Source organism: Vulpes vulpes, chromosome 6 (genome assembly GCF_048418805.1).
Source record: "Vulpes vulpes isolate BD-2025 chromosome 6, VulVul3, whole genome shotgun sequence".
NCBI lineage: Eukaryota > Metazoa > Chordata > Mammalia > Carnivora > Canidae > Vulpes > Vulpes vulpes.
In genome coordinates, this window is record NC_132785.1 from 57596275 (window position 1) to 57618967 (window position 22693).

The 22693-nt window shown below is 39.8% G+C and overlaps 1 protein-coding gene across 1 annotated transcript in view; it reads left to right on the plus strand.

The window, feature by feature from the left end:
* MYO16 (myosin XVI) overlaps window positions 1–22191 on the plus strand; it is a 591124-nt gene extending 568933 nt beyond the window's left edge. Inside the window, exon 35 of the mRNA XM_072760993.1 lies at window positions 21438–22191. Within this exon, the coding sequence (XP_072617094.1) occupies window positions 21438–21665 (228 nt within the window). The 3' untranslated portion in view covers window positions 21666–22191. The remainder of the gene's footprint in view (window positions 1–21437) is intronic.
* Window positions 22192–22693: the final 502 nt, after the last annotated feature.

Sequence of the window (22693 nt, forward strand, 5' to 3'; positions counted from 1 at the left end):
GACCCAGCACTTACCAGGGATTTGGATAAAATGTGGCATATATGTGATTTTGAAACATATTTTGTTGTGCTATATAAATGTAAGGGAAAGAAGCACAGTGAGCAGTAAAACACTCGACTCAATCTTAACACTTTTGCATATTTGCTCTGGCACCATATATATATTTTAGAGAAATCTATACTCCAGGTCCTGATCCCATCCCTGCCTGCCACGCTGGGGTGTATCCTATTCTGAAATGACTGCAGAACCCTTGTGCATATTTACACTTTCACTGGTACGGATGTAGACATAAACTAAATCACATCCACAGGTCATAATGGATGCTTGGCATGCTTTTAAAATCATGTATCAAAATAAATAAAATTAAATAAAATAAAATTAAAAAATAATAAAATAAAATAAGTATCACTCTGAGCAGATTATTCTGAAGATTGTTTTGCTGTTATACTTGTTGAGGTGATGTTCCCCCATTTTGATACATGTTGCCCTCATTTGCTGTTTTATTCTGCGTATTAGCTCAAGGTTAAAGGTAAAGGCCTGCAGGTGGAGCTGTCCAGGGGAGGCAGCAGGAAGGGAGATTACAGTGGACACACTCAGAGGCATGGAGCACAATGCTGCATTCAAGTTCCCTCAAAAAACGCAGCAGGGAACAAGTCCATGGGAAGAGAAAAGCTGAGGGAACACCAGCCCATCTGGAAGGGTTGGTCTCACCCTGCTGCCATCTTGGGCCCCAGTGGATACCAGACTCTGGCAGCCACATTGTCTTCCTCCAGATTTTCACAAGGTGGTTGGAGGTGCCTCTCGGGTCCTGAGAACCCTAATCCAGCAGGCTCCTTGAAAGATGCAGAGAAATGATGCTGAACACCCAGTGACAATATGGTAGCATGGACTTTTATGCCCAAACATTTATCAGAGGGCTATAAGCAGGAACAGCATTAGCACAGATTCTTACTGGTGCCTCTAGAAGCTCTCTTTCAACACCTTAAAAAAAAATATATATATATATATATATATGTATATATATATGTATATATATATATAATAAATATTTTATATTTTATATATATTATGTTTTAGGTGTAAACATGCCTCTTCCACTTTGAACTTTTCTCAGAAACAAGTTTTACATAAATATATTCATGACATTTCTTAAGAACAAAGGTTTACAATTGGACAAAGTGGAGTGGAAAACGTTATCAAAAACAAGTTTGCAAATTATTACTGCTACAAATAATGCTACAGTGAAAATGATAGAATATGCCCCTAACTCATAATTAGAGAAAAAAATATATCCAAAGGTTTCCCCTAGAAATGGAAGTGCTGCATTTCTGGGTATGCACATTTTCAACATAGGAGTTATTGCTAATTATTCCCCAACATAGTGGAACCAATTTATACACCTCTAAAAGGGAATGCTTTGCATTTCTGTTCTGGTAATCACTTGGTTTCATGAGTAATTTTTTTAAACCATTGTGATTAAGTGCAAAAAAGATCTTCTTATGGTTTCATTTTGCATTTCCCTGGTTGCTATGATGTGTTTTTTCATATGTTCTCAGACCTAGTAGTCCAAAGGCATCATTTTCCTATTTCTGAACAAGTTTGCATGAGTTTCTTGATGATTTTCAGGAATTCTTTACATATTCTGGGTCATATTCCTTGCTAGTTGCATGCATGACAAACATGTGGCTTATAGTATTTTCTTAATCTAACCAGAAGCTTGTCAACTTTGGGGCACCTGGGTGGCTCAGTAGGTTAAGAATCTGCCTTCAGCTCAGGTCATGATCCCAGGACCCATATCGGGTTCCCTCTTAACAGGGAAGCTGCTTCTCCCTCTCCCTCTGCCCCATCTCCTGCTCTTCTCTCTCATGTTCTCTCCCTCAAATAAAATCTAAAAAAAAAAAAAAAAGTGTATCAAATTTATTGATCTTTTAAAAATAGCTTTTGATTGTATTGATATACTCTATTATTTTTTTCATTGATTTCTGTGCTCTTTATTATTTCCTTCCTTCTGCTTGCTTTGAGTTTAATTTGTTCTTTTTTTTTAGAAGTTTATTTTTTATTTATTTTTTTTATTCATATTTTTTTTATTAATTTTTATTGGTGTTCAATTTACCAACATACAGAATAACACCCAGTGCTCATCCCGTCAAGTGCCCCCCTGAGTTTAATTTGTTCTATTTCTAGTTACTTAAATAGCAAGCATAGATAATTGATTTGATGCCTTTTTTCCTAATAGTATTTAATGCAATAAATTTCCAACTCTAGTTATGTTAGCTGCATTCTGAATATTCTGATACATTTTGCTTTTATTTTCATTCAATTAAAAATGTTTTCTATTTTCCCATAGGATTTCCTCTTTGACTAATGTTTACCTTCCAAATATTTAGGGACATTTCAGATATAGTTCTCTTTTTTATCTCTAGTTTAATTGCCTTATGATCTGGGAACATGCTTTGTATAATTTTATTTCTCTTCAATTTATCAGGAATTCTTTATGGCCCAGGATATGGTCTATCTTGTGAAATTTCCATGCGCATTTGAAAAGGAGTATTCTGCTATTGTCAGGTAGTGATCTGGAAATGTCTATTGGGTCAGTTGGCTGTCAGTGTTGTTGAGTGCTTCTGTATCTTGGCTGGTTTTCTGTCTACTTATTTTATTGAATACTGGGAGAAGAGCATCCAAGTCTCCAACTATAATTGAGATTTTTGCCTACTCTTTCTTTCAGTTTAATTAGTTTTTGCCTCATATATTTGGAAGTTCTGTTATTAGATGCATAGACCTTTAAGATTATTGCATCTTCTTGATGAATAGATTTACTTATCCTTATGCATCTTTTCTTTTTTATTTCTAATCATACTCCTTCTTCTATGGTCTGCTTTGTCTGAAATTAATATACCCACTTCATCATTCTTTAGATCATGGTCAGCAAGGTTTTTTTTTTTTTCCACCCACTTAATTATTTTTAATCAGCTGTATTAAGATATAATTCACATACCATACAATTATACCTTTAAACTATACAATTCAGAGTTTTTTAGTAATTCCTTAGGGCTGTGCAACTATTACCACAATCTAATTTTAGAGCATTTTCATCCCCTCCCCATCCCAAAGAAAATCCATCTCTTTACTTTGAACCTACTTATGTCTCTGTAGTTAACTTGAGATTTTTATAGACAATACATAGATGAGTCATGTTTATTTTTATCCAATCTGATAACCTTTGTATTTTAACTAGTGTGTTCAGACCATTTACATTTAATGTAATTATTAATGTGATTGACTATAGGTCTCTCCATTTTATTTTATTCTGTTTCTCACCACCATTTTTTGTTCATCTATTTCCCAATGATGCTTTATTTGGATCATTTGAACATTTCTTAATATTCTATTTTAATTTATCTGTTGGTATTTCAACTCTATGTCTTTGTATTTTTTTTCATAGCTGATTTAGCAATTGGAATATATACACACCCAACTTTCAGTCTGTTTGCATCAACCGTAATGTTCCTTTTAGCCTTTACTTTCTAGTCACCACATACATCTACGTACATCTACAGTGACAAATATATTACATCTACATTCTTTACAGTTGTCCCATATTTTACATCTATTTTATAGTTGTTACATACTTTACATCTACATACATTGAATGTATTCTCCTAGGCAATGTTATAACTTTTGCCTTCAAATGTCATGCATGCTTTAAACAATTTCTGTGGAGAAAACTCTTTATATTGTCCCAGTACTTATCACTTCTGCAACTTTCCTTCACTCCTAAGTTCTGAGTTTTCTTCTACTACCATTCCCTTTAGCAGGCCATTCAGAGCAGATGGAAGAATGGTCCTAATTTGCCTAAATCTGGGTGTGTCTTTCTTCTCTTATTCTCCAAGTTTTGAATTCCTCCCACAATTCACTTGTTTTGGTTTATTTTTCTGGTCCTCATATAGATGTGTATTTTGTTCAAGATTTAGTTATAATTACTGAGATAAATAGGCTTCAGTGGACTTACTTCATGGTGGCCCAGCTAGTGTATTTATCACACATAAAGTGAAGAAGGTTAATATAGTGAAATTGATTAACCCTCATCTTTATAAGTTATGCTTTTGTTGTACTGTTCAAAAAATCTTTCTTATCAAAAAGTCCAAAAACAAATCTCTTAACTTGCTGCCATGAAGATCTCTCTCTCTCTTCTCTCATCTATATGTTTAGGGTTTGGGGGTTTTTGGTTGGTTGTTGTTTTTTTGTTTTGTTTTACATTTAGGAGTTTAAGCTACCTGGACTTTATTTTTGAGAATAGTGTACATTGACAATGTAGTTTGACATTTTCTTGTACCAATAACAATTGTCCTGTGCCTCTTGCAACATAGGACCAAGCTTCTGACTTCCTCTCAATGCTGAGCATTGCCTGAAATGGACTATTTTCTGCATTTATCTCTGACCTTTTAGACCCTTGAATATGACTTTCCTCTTGATGGCCTTCCTTGAGCATTGCTTCTAAGCAAAGTAGTTAGTTGCCTCCATAAATTTGTTCCTCTAATTCTATAATGTACATCTCCTTTATATAATCTATTTTCTGTATTTTAATTATATGTGTGTGTGTAGACCCTATATACTTTTGAGCATATAGATAATGCATTGGATGCGTCTTAATCATTTTGTACTCCAAACACCAAGCACTCAAAAAATTGCCGACTCAGTGTAATTGTCATCTGGTAGCAGCTTCAGATGCATTAAGAGAAGCAAACTGGTAGGATATTTCCTAATTTTCTTCAAATATTTAAATTCAATCTCATGTTAAAAATGTACCAATAAACTCAGTAATGGAATCACAGGCAGTTACATTACCGGTTAGAGGATATAAAAGTCACATTTTATATGGTGATTAGGTTCTAAAGTTGGCATGTTATGTGAAACTCACCTACAACAAAAAAGACTCTAGAATATCCCTTATTTTGCCTGTAAAAAAACAATATGTTTTCTATATGTAAACAGTATGTTTTCAATGTATACCACTTTGTACAATTATATGCATATATTTTTGCACAATGTGTAAAACAACTTAAAGCATTAAGAACATAATATTTTTAATCTAAGGAAGTGAATTGCACAGAATTGAATTTTCAGAGGTTTGTTCATTCATTCATTCATTCATTCAACAAATATTTCCCGAGGACCAAGTTGTGCAAGACACAGATCTAGGCACCTCTGGTCTACAAAACAAATATCCTTCCCTTCATGGGAGTTAAAATCTTGCACTGGGAAGCAACCAATAAGTAATATATACATACGTGTATAATATACTAAAAGGAAATAAAACATATTAAGAAAAGTAATCAGGCTAAGCAAACCTGAGAGTGACAAGAGTGGGTATGGAGGGAGGTTGGGTTGAGTAGTGAGTTTAAGAAAGTAGATCAACAAAAGCTTCATTGAGCAAAGGCAGAGGAAGAAGTCAGAGAACCAGTGATGCTGATGTCAGGAGAGCGCATTCCAGTTGGGGGAACAGCAAAATTCCTCAGACAGGAGCACACCTGAGTTGCAGGGTGGCCAAGGGGGCCATTGTGGCCAGTGGGACATTAACTCCATGTGTTAGTAGATGTTTAAATGAGAGAAGTTGGAATTAGCATTAGCTGTGTTAATTCTAGAAATGGGAGACTTTTACATTATCAACTATAGCAAGAGGCTAACTGTGAAATACCAATTATGCCTGTATGACTTTGTTTTTCTTCAAAACCCTTGGCCAGGTTTGGAAACTCTGGTCTGCTCAGAATATAAGTGAAGGACAATTGTTTGCCTTTTCTGTAAATGGAAAATATAGACAAATATGGCTTTATTCTTGCTCAAGATACAAAGAACGGGAAAAGAGGTGCCAGGGAGCCAGGCTGCATATTCCCTGACTTGTTAGGTGTGATGCTCTGGGCATGGATGTGGCCTGACATTTTTGAATACAAAATTCTAGCTGAAGAAAAACGTAATTTTCTGTTGCACTGAAATTGTAATCATTTAGTTATGGTGAGAAGGTTTATTTTATGAAAAATAAAAGAAGAATTTATTTTACAACCTTAGTACACTTGGAAGACAGGATTATTCTCTAATTTCTCTGATTACATTATTATTTGAAACTGTCACTTTGTATTTCTGACTCTGTCAGAAATAGGTTCCAGAACAGCTGAACTGTGATATTGGGAAGAAATGTCATGAAGTCAATGATATAAAAAGCCTAGATTTTGAAGCCCAAGTGGATTTAAATTAATTTTATACGCTTCCAGGTGATTTTTATTATCTATTTCTGGAGAGAAGTCTTGATTAAAAAAGATTTGCTCCCCTCTCTTGCCTCCTTTGGCAAAATCTTCTCTCTTCTCCTTCTAATCCTTCCTGGTATCTGTTTTCCCTTTCTCTATTTGTTCTAGCATCTGTAGCTGCATGATTTTCCATGACTATGTCTTAAAGACACTGTAATGGGCCTCAGTGTCACAGTGACTGCCACCGTGCCCATCAAGTCCATTTCCAGCTTCCCTCACCATGCAGAGTAATCCTGTAATTGACATCCACTCAGTGGAATCGGAGCCATAGTGAGAGGAACCACTTCCAAGTTTGATCTATGCAAACCTTCCTTTGCCTGGTGTGCCATGTCCCTTCCCACTTAAAAGTTGGATATAAGGGGCACCTGGATGGCTCAGTCAGCCATCTGCCTTTGGCTCAGGTCACAATCCCAGGGTCCTGGGATAGAGCCCTGCATAAGGCTCCTTGCTCAGCGGGGTGTCTGCTTCTCCCTCTCCCTCTGCCTGCTGCCCCCCCTGCTTGTGTGTTTGTGCTCTCTCTCTTTCTCTCTGTCAAATAAATAAAATCTTTTAAAGAATAAAATAAAATAAACAAGTAAATAAATAAAAGCTGGATAAAGATGCCAGAAGGTGCAGAGAACACTCATGACAACACAGAAGGCCATCCACTGATCAGAAACACCCATTTGGGTGTCAATAAGAACAATGTACTTCTTTTGTCCTGAGCCAGTGGTGTTTGTGTCTTGTCTCTTATCTAAGATCTAACTAATACCACTTCATCACTTATTTAATGTTGTATGTGTAATGCTAAGCATTATTATTTATGGTACTTAGTTATCTAAGTTTAGCTTCCATTTTGTAGTAAAAAATTTTTAAGATATCAAAAATTGTATCTTCTAATGACAGGATCATTAGAATGTTGCTTTTTAGACATTTGAATACCAAATAATGATCAGTGGTACTCCCACCAAACCATTTATAAAAATCCAAAGCTTAGAACTCTTAACAAATGGTCTCTCAGAAATTCCTCAAAACCAACAGACTTAATTTTTCTCAGGGACAAAGTTGATCCCCTCTAACAAACTGAAAATCCTGAGAAAATTTCATACTTTTAGGACCTTTTTGATGCATTTAATGATTGTGAAGGAGTGCCTTGTTTCCTTCCAGTTTTCCAAGTGGATGTCCCTAACTGGTAACTAAATTTTGGAGGGAAAAAATCAAGGTTGATGACAGTGAATATGTTGTCCCAAGCACAGTAAATTCCATGGCCAATGGAGTTGTTAAACTATGTCCTCTCCTAATTACAGCTGATTGTTTAAAAAATATACTCGGATTACATTATTTTATTAACATCTACTTTCCTAAAGTATTTTTTCTCACTCTAATTATATTTAATGCCACAATACACACATTATGGTTGTTTCCAGGAAAAAGTATTATGAGATATTAATAAATTAACAGATAAACTGTGCCTTACAAAGCAATGCAAATCCTGGCTAATTGAACAAGTGGGGGAAATCCTTGTTCATCCTTCTACATGGCTCCTCCATCCTCCAAAGGCTGCTTACTACCATGGTTTGACTCTTGCTTCCCTCACTTCACACCCATGACTTACCTTCTTCCTGAGTATGCATAATACTATTTATTGCTCCTTCAAAGCCAACTCTCATGCCCAGTACCACATCACGTGGTGCTTTTCTCTCTTATGGTTGTGCTTTTTTGTTTTTGTTTTTGTTTTGTCATTGTGAGTGTGAAAGTGAAAAAAATATGAATACAATCCCACTCAACCCAAATGTCCTTCCTTCCTTTTTGTATCCTCTGCATCCTTTTACTCCAAAACCACAGCCCAATATGAATTTCTTGGCCAATGTATCACCTTGAAATTAGTTTTGTCTCTGTCTCTGCTGTATTCCAACAACAATAATTATGCATACTATGCTTTAGTCAGTTAATGCTGTGTTCCCTCATGACATGTTTATGGTTGTGTGATGTTTAAGCATCTTTCTTCACCTAAGTCTTGATGCTTTTATGTCTTGTTGCTCAATTTGCACGGAAGCCCTTTGAGGGAGTAGGTCACACGGTGAGGTTCTGAGTCCTGTAGAAGGCATCACACTACCTTCTGCTTCACTGAAAGAACACGTATTCACGATCTGCACCCAAGGAAGACTTCCGGAAGGTCAAGTGATTTATTAGCACTCTGAAGGTCAGCTGAACTCAGCAAACTTGAATTTGTGTTCTGACTGTACCGCTTACTAGCCAAATGAGTTTGGGCTTTAAAGATGAATTTCAGCACCTTTGAAATGAGTCTAAGACAGAGCCTGCTTATTTCACATATTATGAGAAACTACTAGGATAGTAACATGCCAAAAGCTTTAAGAATATAAGATGCCTGGGTGGCTCAGTGGTTGAGTGTCTGCCTTGAGATTAGGTCATGATCCTGGGGTTCTAGGATGGAGACCAGCATTGGGCTCCCCACAGGGAGTCTGCTTCTCCCTTGCCTATGCCTCTGTCTCTCATGAATAAATAAATATTTTTTTAAAAAAGAGAATATAAGACAATATCATGAAGATGATGTTAAAATAGGCCCTCAGAAACCTCAGACGATTCTATATTTGGGCATACAAACTGGGGCTGCTATGGAGAGAAATAAAATTCTAGGTGTGGTTACATCTGATTGGACTGACAAAGTCTGTGTGAGAACGGATGGTAACAAAGCAGGAATAATCAATGTGGCTGAAAAATACAGGACTTTCTGTAACCTGCTAAAGTGTGTAGACTTGATTATTCAGACCAAGGCAAATTGGTAGCATTGAAGATTTTTGAACACACAAATTATATGAATATATCTTTTCTTTGGAGTGATAAAATCTAGTAGATTAATTGTCCTCAAAAGTACCTCCTGGTGTTTGCAGTAAGTCTCCTATAAAATCCCAAGAAAAATGTTTTAAAAGAAATTGTAATGCTATTACTTTCTGTATTTCCAATATAAGAGATTTATGTTTTTCTATATATTCCATGGATTTGAACCCCATTACTATAATATCTCATTACTATAAACATACCCTAAATATATGTTATCAATTTTTGTTACAGTCTATAGTTGCTTACACTGATACTGCCATGTTGTCTTAAATGAATTGAGGTAAAAGAACAGAGCTCATACAAAATCCATATCCCGAAGTGTCACAAATTAATTACATTGAGTGATGTATAGTACAAGCATAAATTTCTATTTTATAACTTTCCATTAATAGGAAGAAATATACATTCACTCATCAGAGTCCATTTTTATTCATAGCTATTACCTAAAAGCAAATCCAAATACATGTCCACTTAAATGATATTAAATGTGTTGTAATATAATATTACTTATGAAAGTTAAGAACAATACTAAATTTTTTAAGAAATCAAAATGTACAGATAAGGTACAACCCTAAAAAAGCTAAACCTTCCCTGCCCTCTTCATTGTCTCTGTCTAGATATAGCTACTCTTGTTTACAATAGAATTTGTAAAGTGCCTTTAAAGAGATATTTTTCCTTTTATTTAACCTTTTGTCAATAAAGGAAACAACAGCAACAAGAGAAACAAAATAGTAAGAATGAACTTAATTGAGTCACTACATAAATAACTATTTCCAAATTAGAAAGAATCAACTTTTATTGCATAAGCCAGAGATGCTGTTAGCACATTCAGATCATTTTCTTAAAATTTTTTAGAAGTATAAAGATATATAACCCTTTAATCAAATATTTTTTTTCTTTTGAATCACATATTACTTTATGCCACATCTTTACGACCTATTTAGGTAGACTTTGGCTTTACCAACTGTGCTTTTTGAATTTTACTTTTTAATGTTTTTTTCCTCCAATGTCTTGTTAGCATCAAGTAGAAATGGGATTTGCATTTGAAACACTAATGTTCACTCTTCAGTCAGCCAGGATGCTTCTTTCTTTTAATTTCCAAATGTCAGTAAATACGTCTTTTCACCTTTGGGTGAATAGTCAATAGAAAAATCAACTCTGTGGCAAATGAACAGCAACATGATTTTACATATGAATTATTTAACAAAGTCTATTTTTATCCTGAAAGGGAAATACTTAAGGTAAAAATCAGCAGCAAATTATTAATTTACATTTATTAATATTATTCACAGAAACGCATATCCACAAGATGTAAAGAAATTTATATCTCATTTTTTAATTAGTTCGTCCCATAGAACTCTATTAATGACACCATAGAAAACTACTGAAAATTAATAAAAAGATAGCTAAGTAATAAACCTCATGAAGCGCCTTACATCGCATTTTGTTTCCCTCTGGATTGTGAGAGATTCTGTGGATTTTGACCCTGGAAAGTGAGCAAACTAATGATCAGTGTCCCACTGAGATGAAGAACTTTCATGAACTTTACAACCCTTTATCAAATTCTGTCTTCAAGTCTGCCTGATACCTCTAGACATTAGAAGGCACAAAATACTTTACAATTCTGGGTGGGGAAATGGAAACTAGAGTCATGTCTCAAGCATGAATAAATATCTAAATACCAAAACAGCAAGATCTCTCAAATACAGAATAACCCCCCCTTTTAAAGATTTTATTTATTTATTTATTTATTTATTTATTTATTTATTTATTTATTTTTTGAGAGAGAGATAGCACAGAGAGAGAGGGAAAAGCAGCGCCCCCCCCCCCTCCCCCCAGAGCAGGGAGTCCGACGCGGTACTTGATCCCAGGACCCAGTATTATGACCTGAGCTGAAGGCAGACACTTCACTGAGTGAGCCCCCTGGGTGCCCCTAAAACCCATTTTTTAAAAATCCCCAAAGTGATTTGCTGAAGTATTAATAGCCAGTGTTATAAGTGGCACTATTTTCTCAGAATTACTGTATCGATGAAGTAATCGAAAGGAGAGAATTTTAACTGCGGATGAGTATTCCAGTCCAGAGGGAGATGCCTGGACCATGGTCATTCAAGTATCTGCTCACATCTGCTGGGAGCTTGAAACAGGGCATTCAGAGGCACCTGCTTATTGAGTGTGGATAGCATTGCTTCCCCTTCCATCATCTTTCTTTGAGAGCAGAAAGGAGAATTTGAGGCCATAGATTTGGGGTGGTCTAGCAAGACAGGGGGTTGTAGCTTACACACACCCCCTGCCCCCATCCCATGCAGCTCACGTGCAGGTGACTCCCATGATGATGCCTGGGCTCCGGGAGCTGAGCAGTGGCTCCATCTGTCAGTGCCTTTGAGGGGCCAATTGTTCCAGCTCCCAGTGAAACTGTGACTTTTTGCTATCTCAAACCAAATCACCGGTGGCTCCTAAGCTTTGAAGCTTTCGTATTTCTTTCAAATGTCAAATTTAAAAATAAAAATCACAATATTTTCCATCTAATAATATAATTAGATTTCCACTGATTTTGCTTTCAAAGGCATTTAAGCTGACAGATGGTCTGCATCCTTTCCTAGAAGCTTGAGGTTTGTACCTGTTAGTATCATTTTCCCTCCATGACACCCAAATGTAATAATTCTGGGCATGGGATGCCTTAGTCTGTTTGGGCTGCTATAATAAAGTTATGTGGACTGGGTGGCTTGTCAACAAGAGAAATGTATTTCTCATGGTTCTAGAAGCTAGAAGTCCAAGATCCAGGTGCCAGTGTGGTCAAGATAGGGGTTTTTTCCAGGTTGTAGGCTTCTTTCTGGGTCCTCACAGGCAGAAGGGGTGAGAGAGCTCTAATCCCATTCTTGGGGACTCCACCCTCATGACCTCATCACTTCCCAAAGGCCCCAACCACAAATACCACCACACTGCGGGGTAGGATTCCAACATGTGAATTTTGGGGGTACACAAACGTTCAGACCACTGCATAGAATAAGCTTGTTGGATCATCTGAGGTGTTGCAGTCTTTGGCCACCCCAAAGACTGGGGTGACTGTCCCACTGTCTTTCAATGGCTCCACCCACGAGCCATTCAAAGCCATCTAGGCATGTCTGAATTCAGAGTAACTAATGGGTCTGGGACCACCCACACCTGATGTGATTTCAGGGCAACAGAGCATTTTTAATAAGTTTCCAGGGTTTTATGGTGTTTGGAGGAGCTGTATCTGAATCCGTGACATGTGAACTACCTCTCAAGTGCAAGAATTTGCTCAGGATTAGTCTGGCATTACTTGAAGACAGTCTCTTATTTCCTTTTCCTGTCTTTGACAGGAGTGAGGTGCCCAATGCCCCCAAGTTGATGCAAAAAAAGTGAAAACATAAATCTAATATACTGTGTAAGAAGAGATTTCAATACAGAGCAAGCAAAACCAATGAAAAGAGTCTCCTTTAAAATAGTCAGGAGACCATCTGGGAGGACAAATTTATGCACATCCTCCTGAGAGGAAAAGTGCACTTTCTGCCCCTGTAAGACCTCTGCCTGGACTTGAGTCCTTCCTCGCCAGGACACCTGAGTCCTTGGCCTTCTTCACTTGGAAAGGAACCAACTTTCAAACGTTTTGATCCCTGATCTACATGTTAACCTTATCAACCCCAGTTCAGCTAGCCTCAATCCTGCCCTGTCTTCCTCTGAATGCGAGTCAGGTTTCTACCTGAATCCATCTCCCAAGTGGCAATTTGGATTGCCCAAATCAATGTCTGTTTGCTTAAATTTTCAGCCAATTCTTTCTAGGTTGATGATTGTGATCAACTTTCTCCCTTCTCTCAAGCATCATCCCCCCCCCCCACACACACACACACATTAGGGTTCCACAATAGGAACTCTATTTAAGCTCTCCACATACACTGGGTGCGTTGTGCTGAGTAGAGATTAATTTACTCACTTTGGACTTGAAAGGACACCCCTGGTCTGAGCAAGCAACACATTCTACTTCCAAGGATTTCTACCCACTTAGATCAACATTTTCCCACTTACACATCTTATGTGACCCTTTTTATTTTTTTTATTTTTTTTTATTATTTTTTTATGTGACCCTTTTTAAATGGAAACAAAATTCCTCTTAACCTTTAACATTTAAGTTAATTTATTATAATGGTAATTAAATGTAGACACACATTGTTGCATAAGGTCTCTTGTATCCTTTTGCCTCTCCTTACAGCTATGAAACCAAAGCAAATTTAGAAATGCAGTGTGACAAAAGCCAGAAGAGCAAAAAATTAAAGTTTATAACATTTGTGCTAGGTATGATTTTGTTTAGCTGGAAGGAAATTACTGATGACAAAGTGAATTTGGTCCTGACTCAGATTCCATGAACTTGGTCCATTTCTACCATCCTTGGCTGTTGATGAACCTAAGACCCTACCACTTCTCTCAGCTTGAACTGCTAGGCAACTGTTCATCTCACCCATGCTGTCATATCCCTTAGCTCTTTCTCAGGGGAGAGGCCTGATTTGCATATTAAACCCATTTACTCTTTTCTCATTGGTCTGCAATGATATCAGTAATATTATGTGTGTCATCTTGCTTGTAAATTACATACGAAGTGATAGAATAAAGCCTTGCTGAGCACTAACTTAAAAAGTAGGTATTCAGAGGATCCAAAGCATGCTTGTAGTACTTTTGATAAAATATCATGAGAAGAAAAATGCAAAAAACATTAGATTCTCCAAAGAACTTGAGGACCCCTGAAAATACATATACAAATCCCTGTTTCAGAAACATTACATTTAACAGTTGTTTAAATTATTCACTAAAATCTGTTTATATTATTCCTGAAATTCAAAGATTCTCTGGACCTTTCATTTCTTCCTGTGTAACTTTCTTTAGTATACACACATATAAATATATACATATTTAAACACATATATACATACATATATAAATATGTATAAATGTATATAATAGGTATGTTATAAATCCAGTGTGTTGCCCAGTATTTTGAGAGCTTCTTATTGATAAGGAAGAGACTATGTTATATTTCTGTAGGGCCCTAAATTGTGAGCAGTGCTTTCATTTTATGTTATCTGTTTGACTCATCAGGATAATCATAAATCAGCAGTGTTTAGGGATTTTCTCAAATCCAAGAGTTCACAATGACAGAAGCATAGTACCCCACAATTGCAGGGCACCAGCTAGTGTTTTAAGGCCATCTTTTAAGAGCCCACATATGTAATTCAGGTAACTCCTCATCTGTTTTGTTGAGCTGGATTGTAACTGTGATCCCACTTTACAGATGAGGAAGCTGGTGGGCTTGGTCACCGGACTGTCACTAAGTGACAGATGTAGGATTCAAGCCCAGAATTTCACTTCTAAGGTCTGGGCTGTCAGTCATGCTGCCTCTGCTCAAATGAGGACCAAAGTGTTCATAGACTAGTGACTTTCTGTGAAAGAATTAAGTCCAGTGTCACTGCTGGCACTTGTCTACATCAAAGCCTATGAAAACACCTCTTCTCACTTATTCTTTCCCCCTTCCCAAGTGGTGGCAACTTCATTTTTTTTTTTTTTGCAAACTCATTTTTAATCATTCAGACCAAATGATATCTTCTCTGTGAAGTTTCTCCAGACCTTCCTCCATAAGCGGTATGTCCCAGGTAAATGGGGAAAATGTTTTAAAAATCTCTTTCTTTTTGAGCTACTCCATCTCTATGCCATGTGCAACAAAGTTAAGATGGCTGTGTGTTTTGCATCCTTCAAAGTTCCTCTAAAGGCAGGGTATTTGTGATATTTGTGGAGCACAGGGATGGGACAGTGTGGACACCCAAGGGTTCATGGATATGGGACCATCCTTATGTTCCCAGTCAAACACTTGCTTTTTGGTTCTGAAAGATAATGATTTTGTGTCCAACAACTATAATATAAAACATGCCCCAAAAGAAAATAAATAAGTGAGTAGCTGTCTGAAGTGACGTGGGGTGAAGATAAATCGTTGAAGCAGTGGTAAACGAGCTTCAAGTTAGAAGACACCAATATGGCACCCTCTAGTCAACAAAGAAATCAGGATAAATGAGACGGGGCAGGGGGTGAAGTCAGCAGACTCTAGGCACTCATTTCCAGCTGCATCCCTGATCCCCAGTGTCAGTTCCTCTCTTTCTGAAAAGAAATGGTTCCCTTTCACCACTACAACTAAATTTTTAAAAATTGTTTTTTCATCACAAGTAACCCCCTTAGCCTCTACCTCCTATATCATCCCTCTGGTAACTGACAGTGTGTTCTCTGTAGTTATAAGTTTCCAAAACCAAAATTTTTGTTTAAAAAGCATTATTGCCTTTTTAGTAATAATGTATCATGAAACAGGAAATAATGGTAGAGGAAGCTGTGAGAGTTTTTGTTATTACCAATAGGACATGAAATTTAAAGAATGGCGAAACACTGATTCACACGTTTTTTACAGCACTGAGTAACACTGTGAATACTTTGTAGTGTTTATGTATTACTTGACCGTCATCTAAATAATATCCATACTTGCATCCATTTGCTATTCTAAAATATTAAAGCTCTTTTAGTATCTGTGATAAGTGTTATTTTTGTGCCTCATAGTCTAATAAATTCAATAAATCTAAATAATGCAGATGAAGCATCATTAGTCGGGGCACACTGTTCTTATCTCCTGATTTTCTGTTTATCATCTCACAGATCATAGTTTTTAAAAGCCCTCTGAACTTCATTCATTATGTTGCAAGTAGTGAGCTACCATGTATCCTTACACAGAATTTTAACTTTCATTTAAGGAATAACCTGTGAGAATTCTTTGTTTTTCTTTTTTAAAGGAAGATCAATAATGCTAGTATGTTACCATCTTATATATACCATTCTGGCAACTATCTTTGTTCCTATTAGATTTTACTCAATACCTATTAATCTCCATAATAGACAATAAAGTTCCATGGGATCTCTCAGTGAAGGGGTTTATTCTGAGCATTAGTTGATTATTGCAAACATCAGTCAAATTTTTGCTTATCAAGGAAGCATAGAAAGTTCCTGGTTGTTGATGCAAAAATGGTGTTCTTCTTTACTTACTACATTATTCAAGACATCAATATCCTCATTATGAAAATGCTTTCTAATGGTTTCGGTATATAAGTTTCACCTTTCATAATATACTTGGGAATTAAGATATTTTTAGTAAACACTGAGAAGCTTGGAAAGGGTAGAGAGTCCCCCTTTTTACCCACACAGCAAAGCAATAGCTTAGGGAATTTGGGACATTTTGTGTCAAAATCTCTCCCCACCAGCCTCTGTCAGATGAGCAGCCATAGGAAGTCACTTGTCAGCAGACTGATGCTGCCACGTGCAGTGGCCCCAACTGAAAATGTGGTCCTGTTATGAAGGCCTCCATTTTTATATCATTTTTGTACCTTTCTTGCTTTCTTTTATATTAATTGAGTATTTATGATTTCACATTTTCTTTATATAACTTCCAATTACACATTCTCTCCCTGTGTTTTCTGTAGTTGTACTAGAGAAGAAAGCATGCATTTTTTGATTTACTGAATATTAGGGAATTTTGTTACTTTGGTCATTTTACCAATACTTTTAGAACCTTGGAACATCTAAACTCCACATAACCACTCCTGGCTTTTGCAGATTGTCACTAGCATGCCTTCTTCTTCTACAGCTAATGTATGGTCTGTAAGACATCCCAAGCATATAACTTTGGTTGACCCATGGATTTAATTCTGGTGTCCTTAATTCTCTCTTAAATTTCCATTTTTCTATCTGGGATCATTTTCCTTCACCCTCACAAGTACCTTCACCTGAAAAAAAGTGGGAGACTTCTGATGGAAAATTTCCTCTTTTTTGTTGTCTAAAAATATCTTTAGGGCAGCCCGGGTGGCTCAGCGGTTTAGCACCTGCCTTTAGCCCAGGGCCTGATCCTGGAGACCCGGAATCGAGCCCCACATTGGGCTCCCTGGATGGAGCCTGCTTCTCCCTCTGCCTGTGTCTCTGCCTCGTTCTCTCTCTGTCTTTCATGAATAAATAAATAAAATATTTAAAAATAAATAAATAAATTAATTAATTAATTAATTAAATATCTTTATTTCACTTTTTGGGGAATACTTTTACTGAGAATAGTTTTAGGTTGAATTGCTTCCAGTACTTGAATCTGCTATTCGCTGTGTCCTGGCTTCTGCTTAGAAGTCCACTTTCAAAAGATGAATGGATAAAGAATCTGTGGTCTATGTATGCAGTGGAATATTACTCAGCCATTAGAAACAACAAATACCCACCATTTGCTTCGACGTGGATGGAACTGGAGGGTATTATGCTGAGTGAAGTAAGTCAATTGGAGAAGGACAAACATTATATGGTCTCATTCATTTGGGGAATATAAAAAATAGTGAAAGGGAATAAAGGGGAAAGGAGAGAAAATGAGTGGGAAATATCAATGAGGGTGACAGAGCATGAAAGACTCCTAACTCTGGGAAATGAACAAAGGGTAGTGGAAGGGAGGTGGGTGGGGGGATGGGGTGAGTGGGTGACGGGCACTGAGGGGGGCACTTGCCGGGATGAGCACTGGGTGATATGCTATATGTTGGCAAATTGAACTCCAATAAAAAAAATTTTAAAATAAATAAATAAATAAACCAAAAGCAGAGGGTTCAGAGAGCTTCCAGGTTGGAAGACACAGGGAGATTTGGGGAGAGTGGTGCTTTCAGAAAGGATGTGGAAGTTCCTTGTTCTTTCTCCATCCCTGTGCATTTCTTCCATCTGGCTGTTCCTGAGTTACATCCTTTAATAATAAACCAGTGATCTAGTAAAAAAAAAAAAAAAAAAAAAAAGTCAACTTTCCCTCTCATTGTTGTTCCACTGAATGGAATGTGTCTTTTCTGTTTGGATTTTAAAGTTTTTTCCTCTGTCTTTGTTTTACTATGATCCGCCTTATATCTTCTTGCTGTTGGCAGTGGCGTGTGTGTGTGTGTGTGTGTGTGTGTGTGTGTGTCTTTTGTGCTGTTTGCTGAGCTTCTTAACTGTGTGTATACTGATGCCCTTTGCGGGCTCTGGAGACTTATCTCCTTGAGTATTGCCTTGTCACATTCTTTGTCTATCTTTTCTTTCTGGAATTCCTTTCATGTGTGTCTGTTGGGCTATCTCTTCTGTTTGTCCATCATTTCCTCTCTCCCAAGCATTTCATCATAGGTATTTTAAAGTCTTTATCAACTCACCCTAAATCTGGATCATCTGCAAATCTGTTCTGTCCTTCGATTTTTGGAATTTCAAATTTTGGAATTTCCTGGTCTCTCCACGTGTAATTTCTGATCACACAGTCAGCGTTGTGGGTAAACAAACTGTAGATGCTGCAGACAATGTACTCTATCTGAGACATTCTACCAATCCCGTTAGGGGTCAGAGGCAAGAGAGGACGTCCTCAGTCCAGTCAGGGACTGAGCTGTGGTGCAGAACCAGCCTGCCTCTGCTCTGCCTCTGATTCCCAGGCAGCACCTGCTGTGCTTTGGCCCAAAGAACTTGTCAGGTCTCTTTGTTCCTCAGCTCTGGGAGAGCAGAGACCAGATGCACAGATGCGCTCCAGCTGTGCATTTCAGAGTCCCCGGGCTGCTCTCCAATGTGTGTCCCACTCCAGGCAAAATCTGCAAGTCTTGAAGATGAGACTAGTCAGGTGCTTGAGGGTTTTACCTCCCCCCCTTCGCTGCCCCCAACCCCAGATTCTTGCTTCTGTAGCACCTCGGACATTGTAGCAGATTTCACTCTGCTTTTTATAAGCTTTTGGCCTAAGGCAGCACTCCTGCATACATCTGAACAACTTAACAAATGTCTCTTGGGGAAAATGCTCATCATTTGAGGGTCCTCCAATTCCTGATTTGTGCCTCTAATCTCCTACAACTGCAAGATATTGTATGGTCTCTCTTTCTTCTAGAAAGGGCTCTCTAGACCCACAGAAGAACTCAGGGTTGGCAAAGTCCCAGGAAGGGGTGGGGGGATGGGGGGGTGGGGGGTGGGGGGGTGGGGGGAGCAGCTGGTAATTATCTGTTGAGAAAGATTCTCCCTGTCCATAATTTTAGTTTCGCTGGTTCTCCATTTGCCAGAGCTATCCGATGCTTACGATTTTGGTAATTTATCTCTTTCTTTGTTCATCTTTACAATGGGAACAATAACCTGCCATGACCTGCAAAATCCTATGCAGATGTGAAGGTTTCTTGTTTTGTTTCTAATTAGATCAATGTGAAGTTATGTTACTTAACACAAATGATACCTCAAGGAAGTTGGGAGGAAAAATCAGCTGAGATGGTAGAAATATTCTTCCATCAACTACATACTTTCTCATAAGAACGAATCCCACGGCAGTATCTTTTGCAGATCACTACTATGAGCTGACCATGTGCCAAGGAACATATATACAGGTGCTCAGTATCCATACAGTGACTGAGATTGCAGCTAAATGTAATCGCCAAGCGTACACAAGTGGAGAGTAGAGGAGCTAACATACAGAAGTGAAGGAAGCGTATAGATTCCACTGGATCCGAAGTCAGGAAAGGAGAAAGAGAGCATGGCCTTTAGCCTAGATAGGGTCCTGGAAAAACAGTTGTTCAATCAGTGATAAGCAGGGCAGAGTAAGACTTCAGAAGACGCTCTGGAGCTGACCGGATGCGACTTTGGGCAAATTACCTCACCTCTTTGTGTCGCAATATCCTCATCTATGAAAGGCTGGGTGCTGTACAGGAGCAATCCTCTCAGGAGGATTGCTGAGTTAATGCTTCTAAGGTGCTTAGAAAAGTACTTGATACATATTTAGCACTCTAAAGTGTTTATTAAAAAATATTTTTATACTCTCCCTTTCTTGGCTCACTTCCCTGAGCATAGAGTCAGTCTGGCTTCCTCAGGAGCCTTCCCAGCAGGAGGATCTCATTTCCAGGTCCTTCAGGTGCAGTCCTGGACACTGGAGAAAAGACCCTTTCCAGAGGGCATGCTGCTTCAGTATGGAATCCTGGAGGTCCCTTCAGGGTCAGGACAGTCGCAGTCGTATCTTTCACACTTACACGATTTTTCTCTGGTTTTCTGCACAATTTGGGGGACCTCCTTTTGCTAGTAACTCACTCTAGAAATCTCGTTATGCGCTGCAGATTTGGGTTTGACTGCCCAGCTTCTGTGGTTTATCACCTTGTCTTGACATTCTGCCCATCTCCTTGATTCTAGCTTTAAATTCTTCTTCCATGACAGGTAGTAGGCTCGGGAGTCCAGGTGTAGGTGTTGGTTCTAGAATAGAGCACCGATTGCCCTTGCTGCCAAGTGATTGCTTTCACATAGGAGCCAACCGCTAGGTCCTGCTTTCATTTACTCTTTGGCTTTGATGGAGAGGCTGAGAAGGGCACCAGCACAAAATAACTTACTTTGGCAGTGGGTTGAGATATCCTGTGTCTCCAGAATTCTCCCCAGTATTCCCATAGTGATGTCTAGCACACTCACTTTAGAATGGCCAGAAAAATGGTAGGCTCAGAAGCGAAAGGAAGAAGCCCATACAACTGCAGTCATGATGCTCTCCTGCAATGGCTCCTAAAGATCTGTCTCTGTGGACACAGAGGGCTCACAGCTGCTAGTTGAGATCACTGCTTTGATTTGTGGTCACAAACTAGAGCACTCTGACGCCACAGTCAGGTTGCAGTGTTTTCAAGTGCAGATAACCCTGCCTGTCCTGAGCTCCTTTGATTTGGCCTGGGCTGTCCTTGGCCACGCCCACCCCCTTGGAAACCATTTCTGTATTCGTGTGATTCTCTGTAGACGCTGACGGTGAATGGGCCCTCTTGAGTAGCCCCATCTCTGGGTTAAGCCATTGTAGCCAGCAGTAGGGTCATGCTCGCTTCAAGGCGGTTGAGCGGTACTGCACAGATGGGAGGACCCTGGAATCCTGGTGAACCTTTAGAGACCCAAAAACTTCTATTACAAGTAGCCTCGCAGCTGTGATGAATGAGGAAAAAGCATGAGATGTCCTAAGAATGTATATGCTAATAGAGGGCAAAGGGCAAACAGAGGAGACTGCCTCTGGAATCACCTGGAGGGTTATGTCCTTAGCCAGTGTCCCGTGTCGTGTCCGTCCTACAGGTTTTGTTGTTTGCCATCATGGGGGGTGGGGGGTGGAGGGAAGGGAGGGCTTCCCGTGCAGCAGTGCCCTGGGGAGTGCTCTGCCCCCGCCGGCCCGGCCCGAGGCAGCCCGCGTGGCTCACCTCCCCTATGCTCACAGCAGCCGCTGCTCCCTGTCCCCCTTACCTCCCGCAGGTAATCCACCAGCTGAGGCTCTCCGAGAATGAAAGCGTGGCCCTGCAGGAACTCCTGGACTGGAGGCGGAAGCTGTGCGAGGGGAGAGAAGACTGGCAGCATCTCCTGCACCCCTCGGAGCCCAGGGCGCCTCCCCCGCCGCCCTGCAAGAAGCCGAGCCTGGTGAAGAAGCCCGAGGGGGCCTCGTGCGGCCGGCTGCCCTCGGAGCTGTGGGACTCCAGCCTGTGAGGGCCGCGCTGCAGGCGCCCAGAGCAGAGCCGCGCGGGGCTCCAGGGCCGGCGGGGCTGCGCCACCCGGACCGGTGCTTCGTGCGCGCAGTCAGCCCGGCGGAGGCCCGCAGTCCGCGTGCGTGCACCTGCGCGTGTGCTTTCTCGCCGGCTGGGTGGCGTGCACTCTGGGTCTTAGGCTCCGCGGGCCTCGGGCGCTTGCTACCCCCACGGAGCAAGAGAGGGGCCTGGAGAACCCGGGGGCAGCGCCGGGGGAGGAGGCGGAGAGGAGGGGCGCGCACGCCGGGGGCCGGGGCCGGGCCGGGGCCAAGCCGAGCCCGTGCCCTGTTGAGCCCCACAGCGCGCCTCTGTCCGCTGCCCTCCTGGAACACACTCTACAGGACCTACGTTTGATTTCTTTGCAGTTGTGTTTTATTGGAATTACAAACCTGATCATTATTTACATGTTTAGGACCTTGTTTTATAACCTGATACAATTGGTGGTGCTCCCTTCAACACACACATTTTTTTAAAAATGCATTTCTAGAATTTTCTTTCCTCCACACGCCTTTTTTTTTTTTTTTTTTTTTTAATTAAGCCTGAAGGACCTGAAATCCTCGAGACTATGTCACTGCTTTAGCTTGGCCAGAGTGGAGCCCGCGCGCGCCCACACGGAGCCCCAGGTTCTCGGCTCTCCTGGCCTCAGGGCACAGCCTTTCTGTGCAATGTCTCTGCTCAAGTGCACTGCGAGCTCTTTACCCACATGTCACCTCCTGGCGTCACCCTAGGTTCCGGGAGCTCAGTTACACACGTGTGGCTTCACATTCATAGCCAGTGGTGTGACCGGGTCGGTTCCACTTGCAGTCTGCACAGTACAGAGGAGCCGGTGGAGATGTGCTGCTGGTGCCCCACATCCCAAGGTTTCTGTCCCCTCCGAGCTGCGCTGCATGGCTCACCTGCTGTATCTCCTCCACCCTCCCAGTAACACAACCGCCCTGTTTACCCGTGTGCTTCTGTGGCTGTCCGGAAGTCCTCGGCAGTGCCATCAGG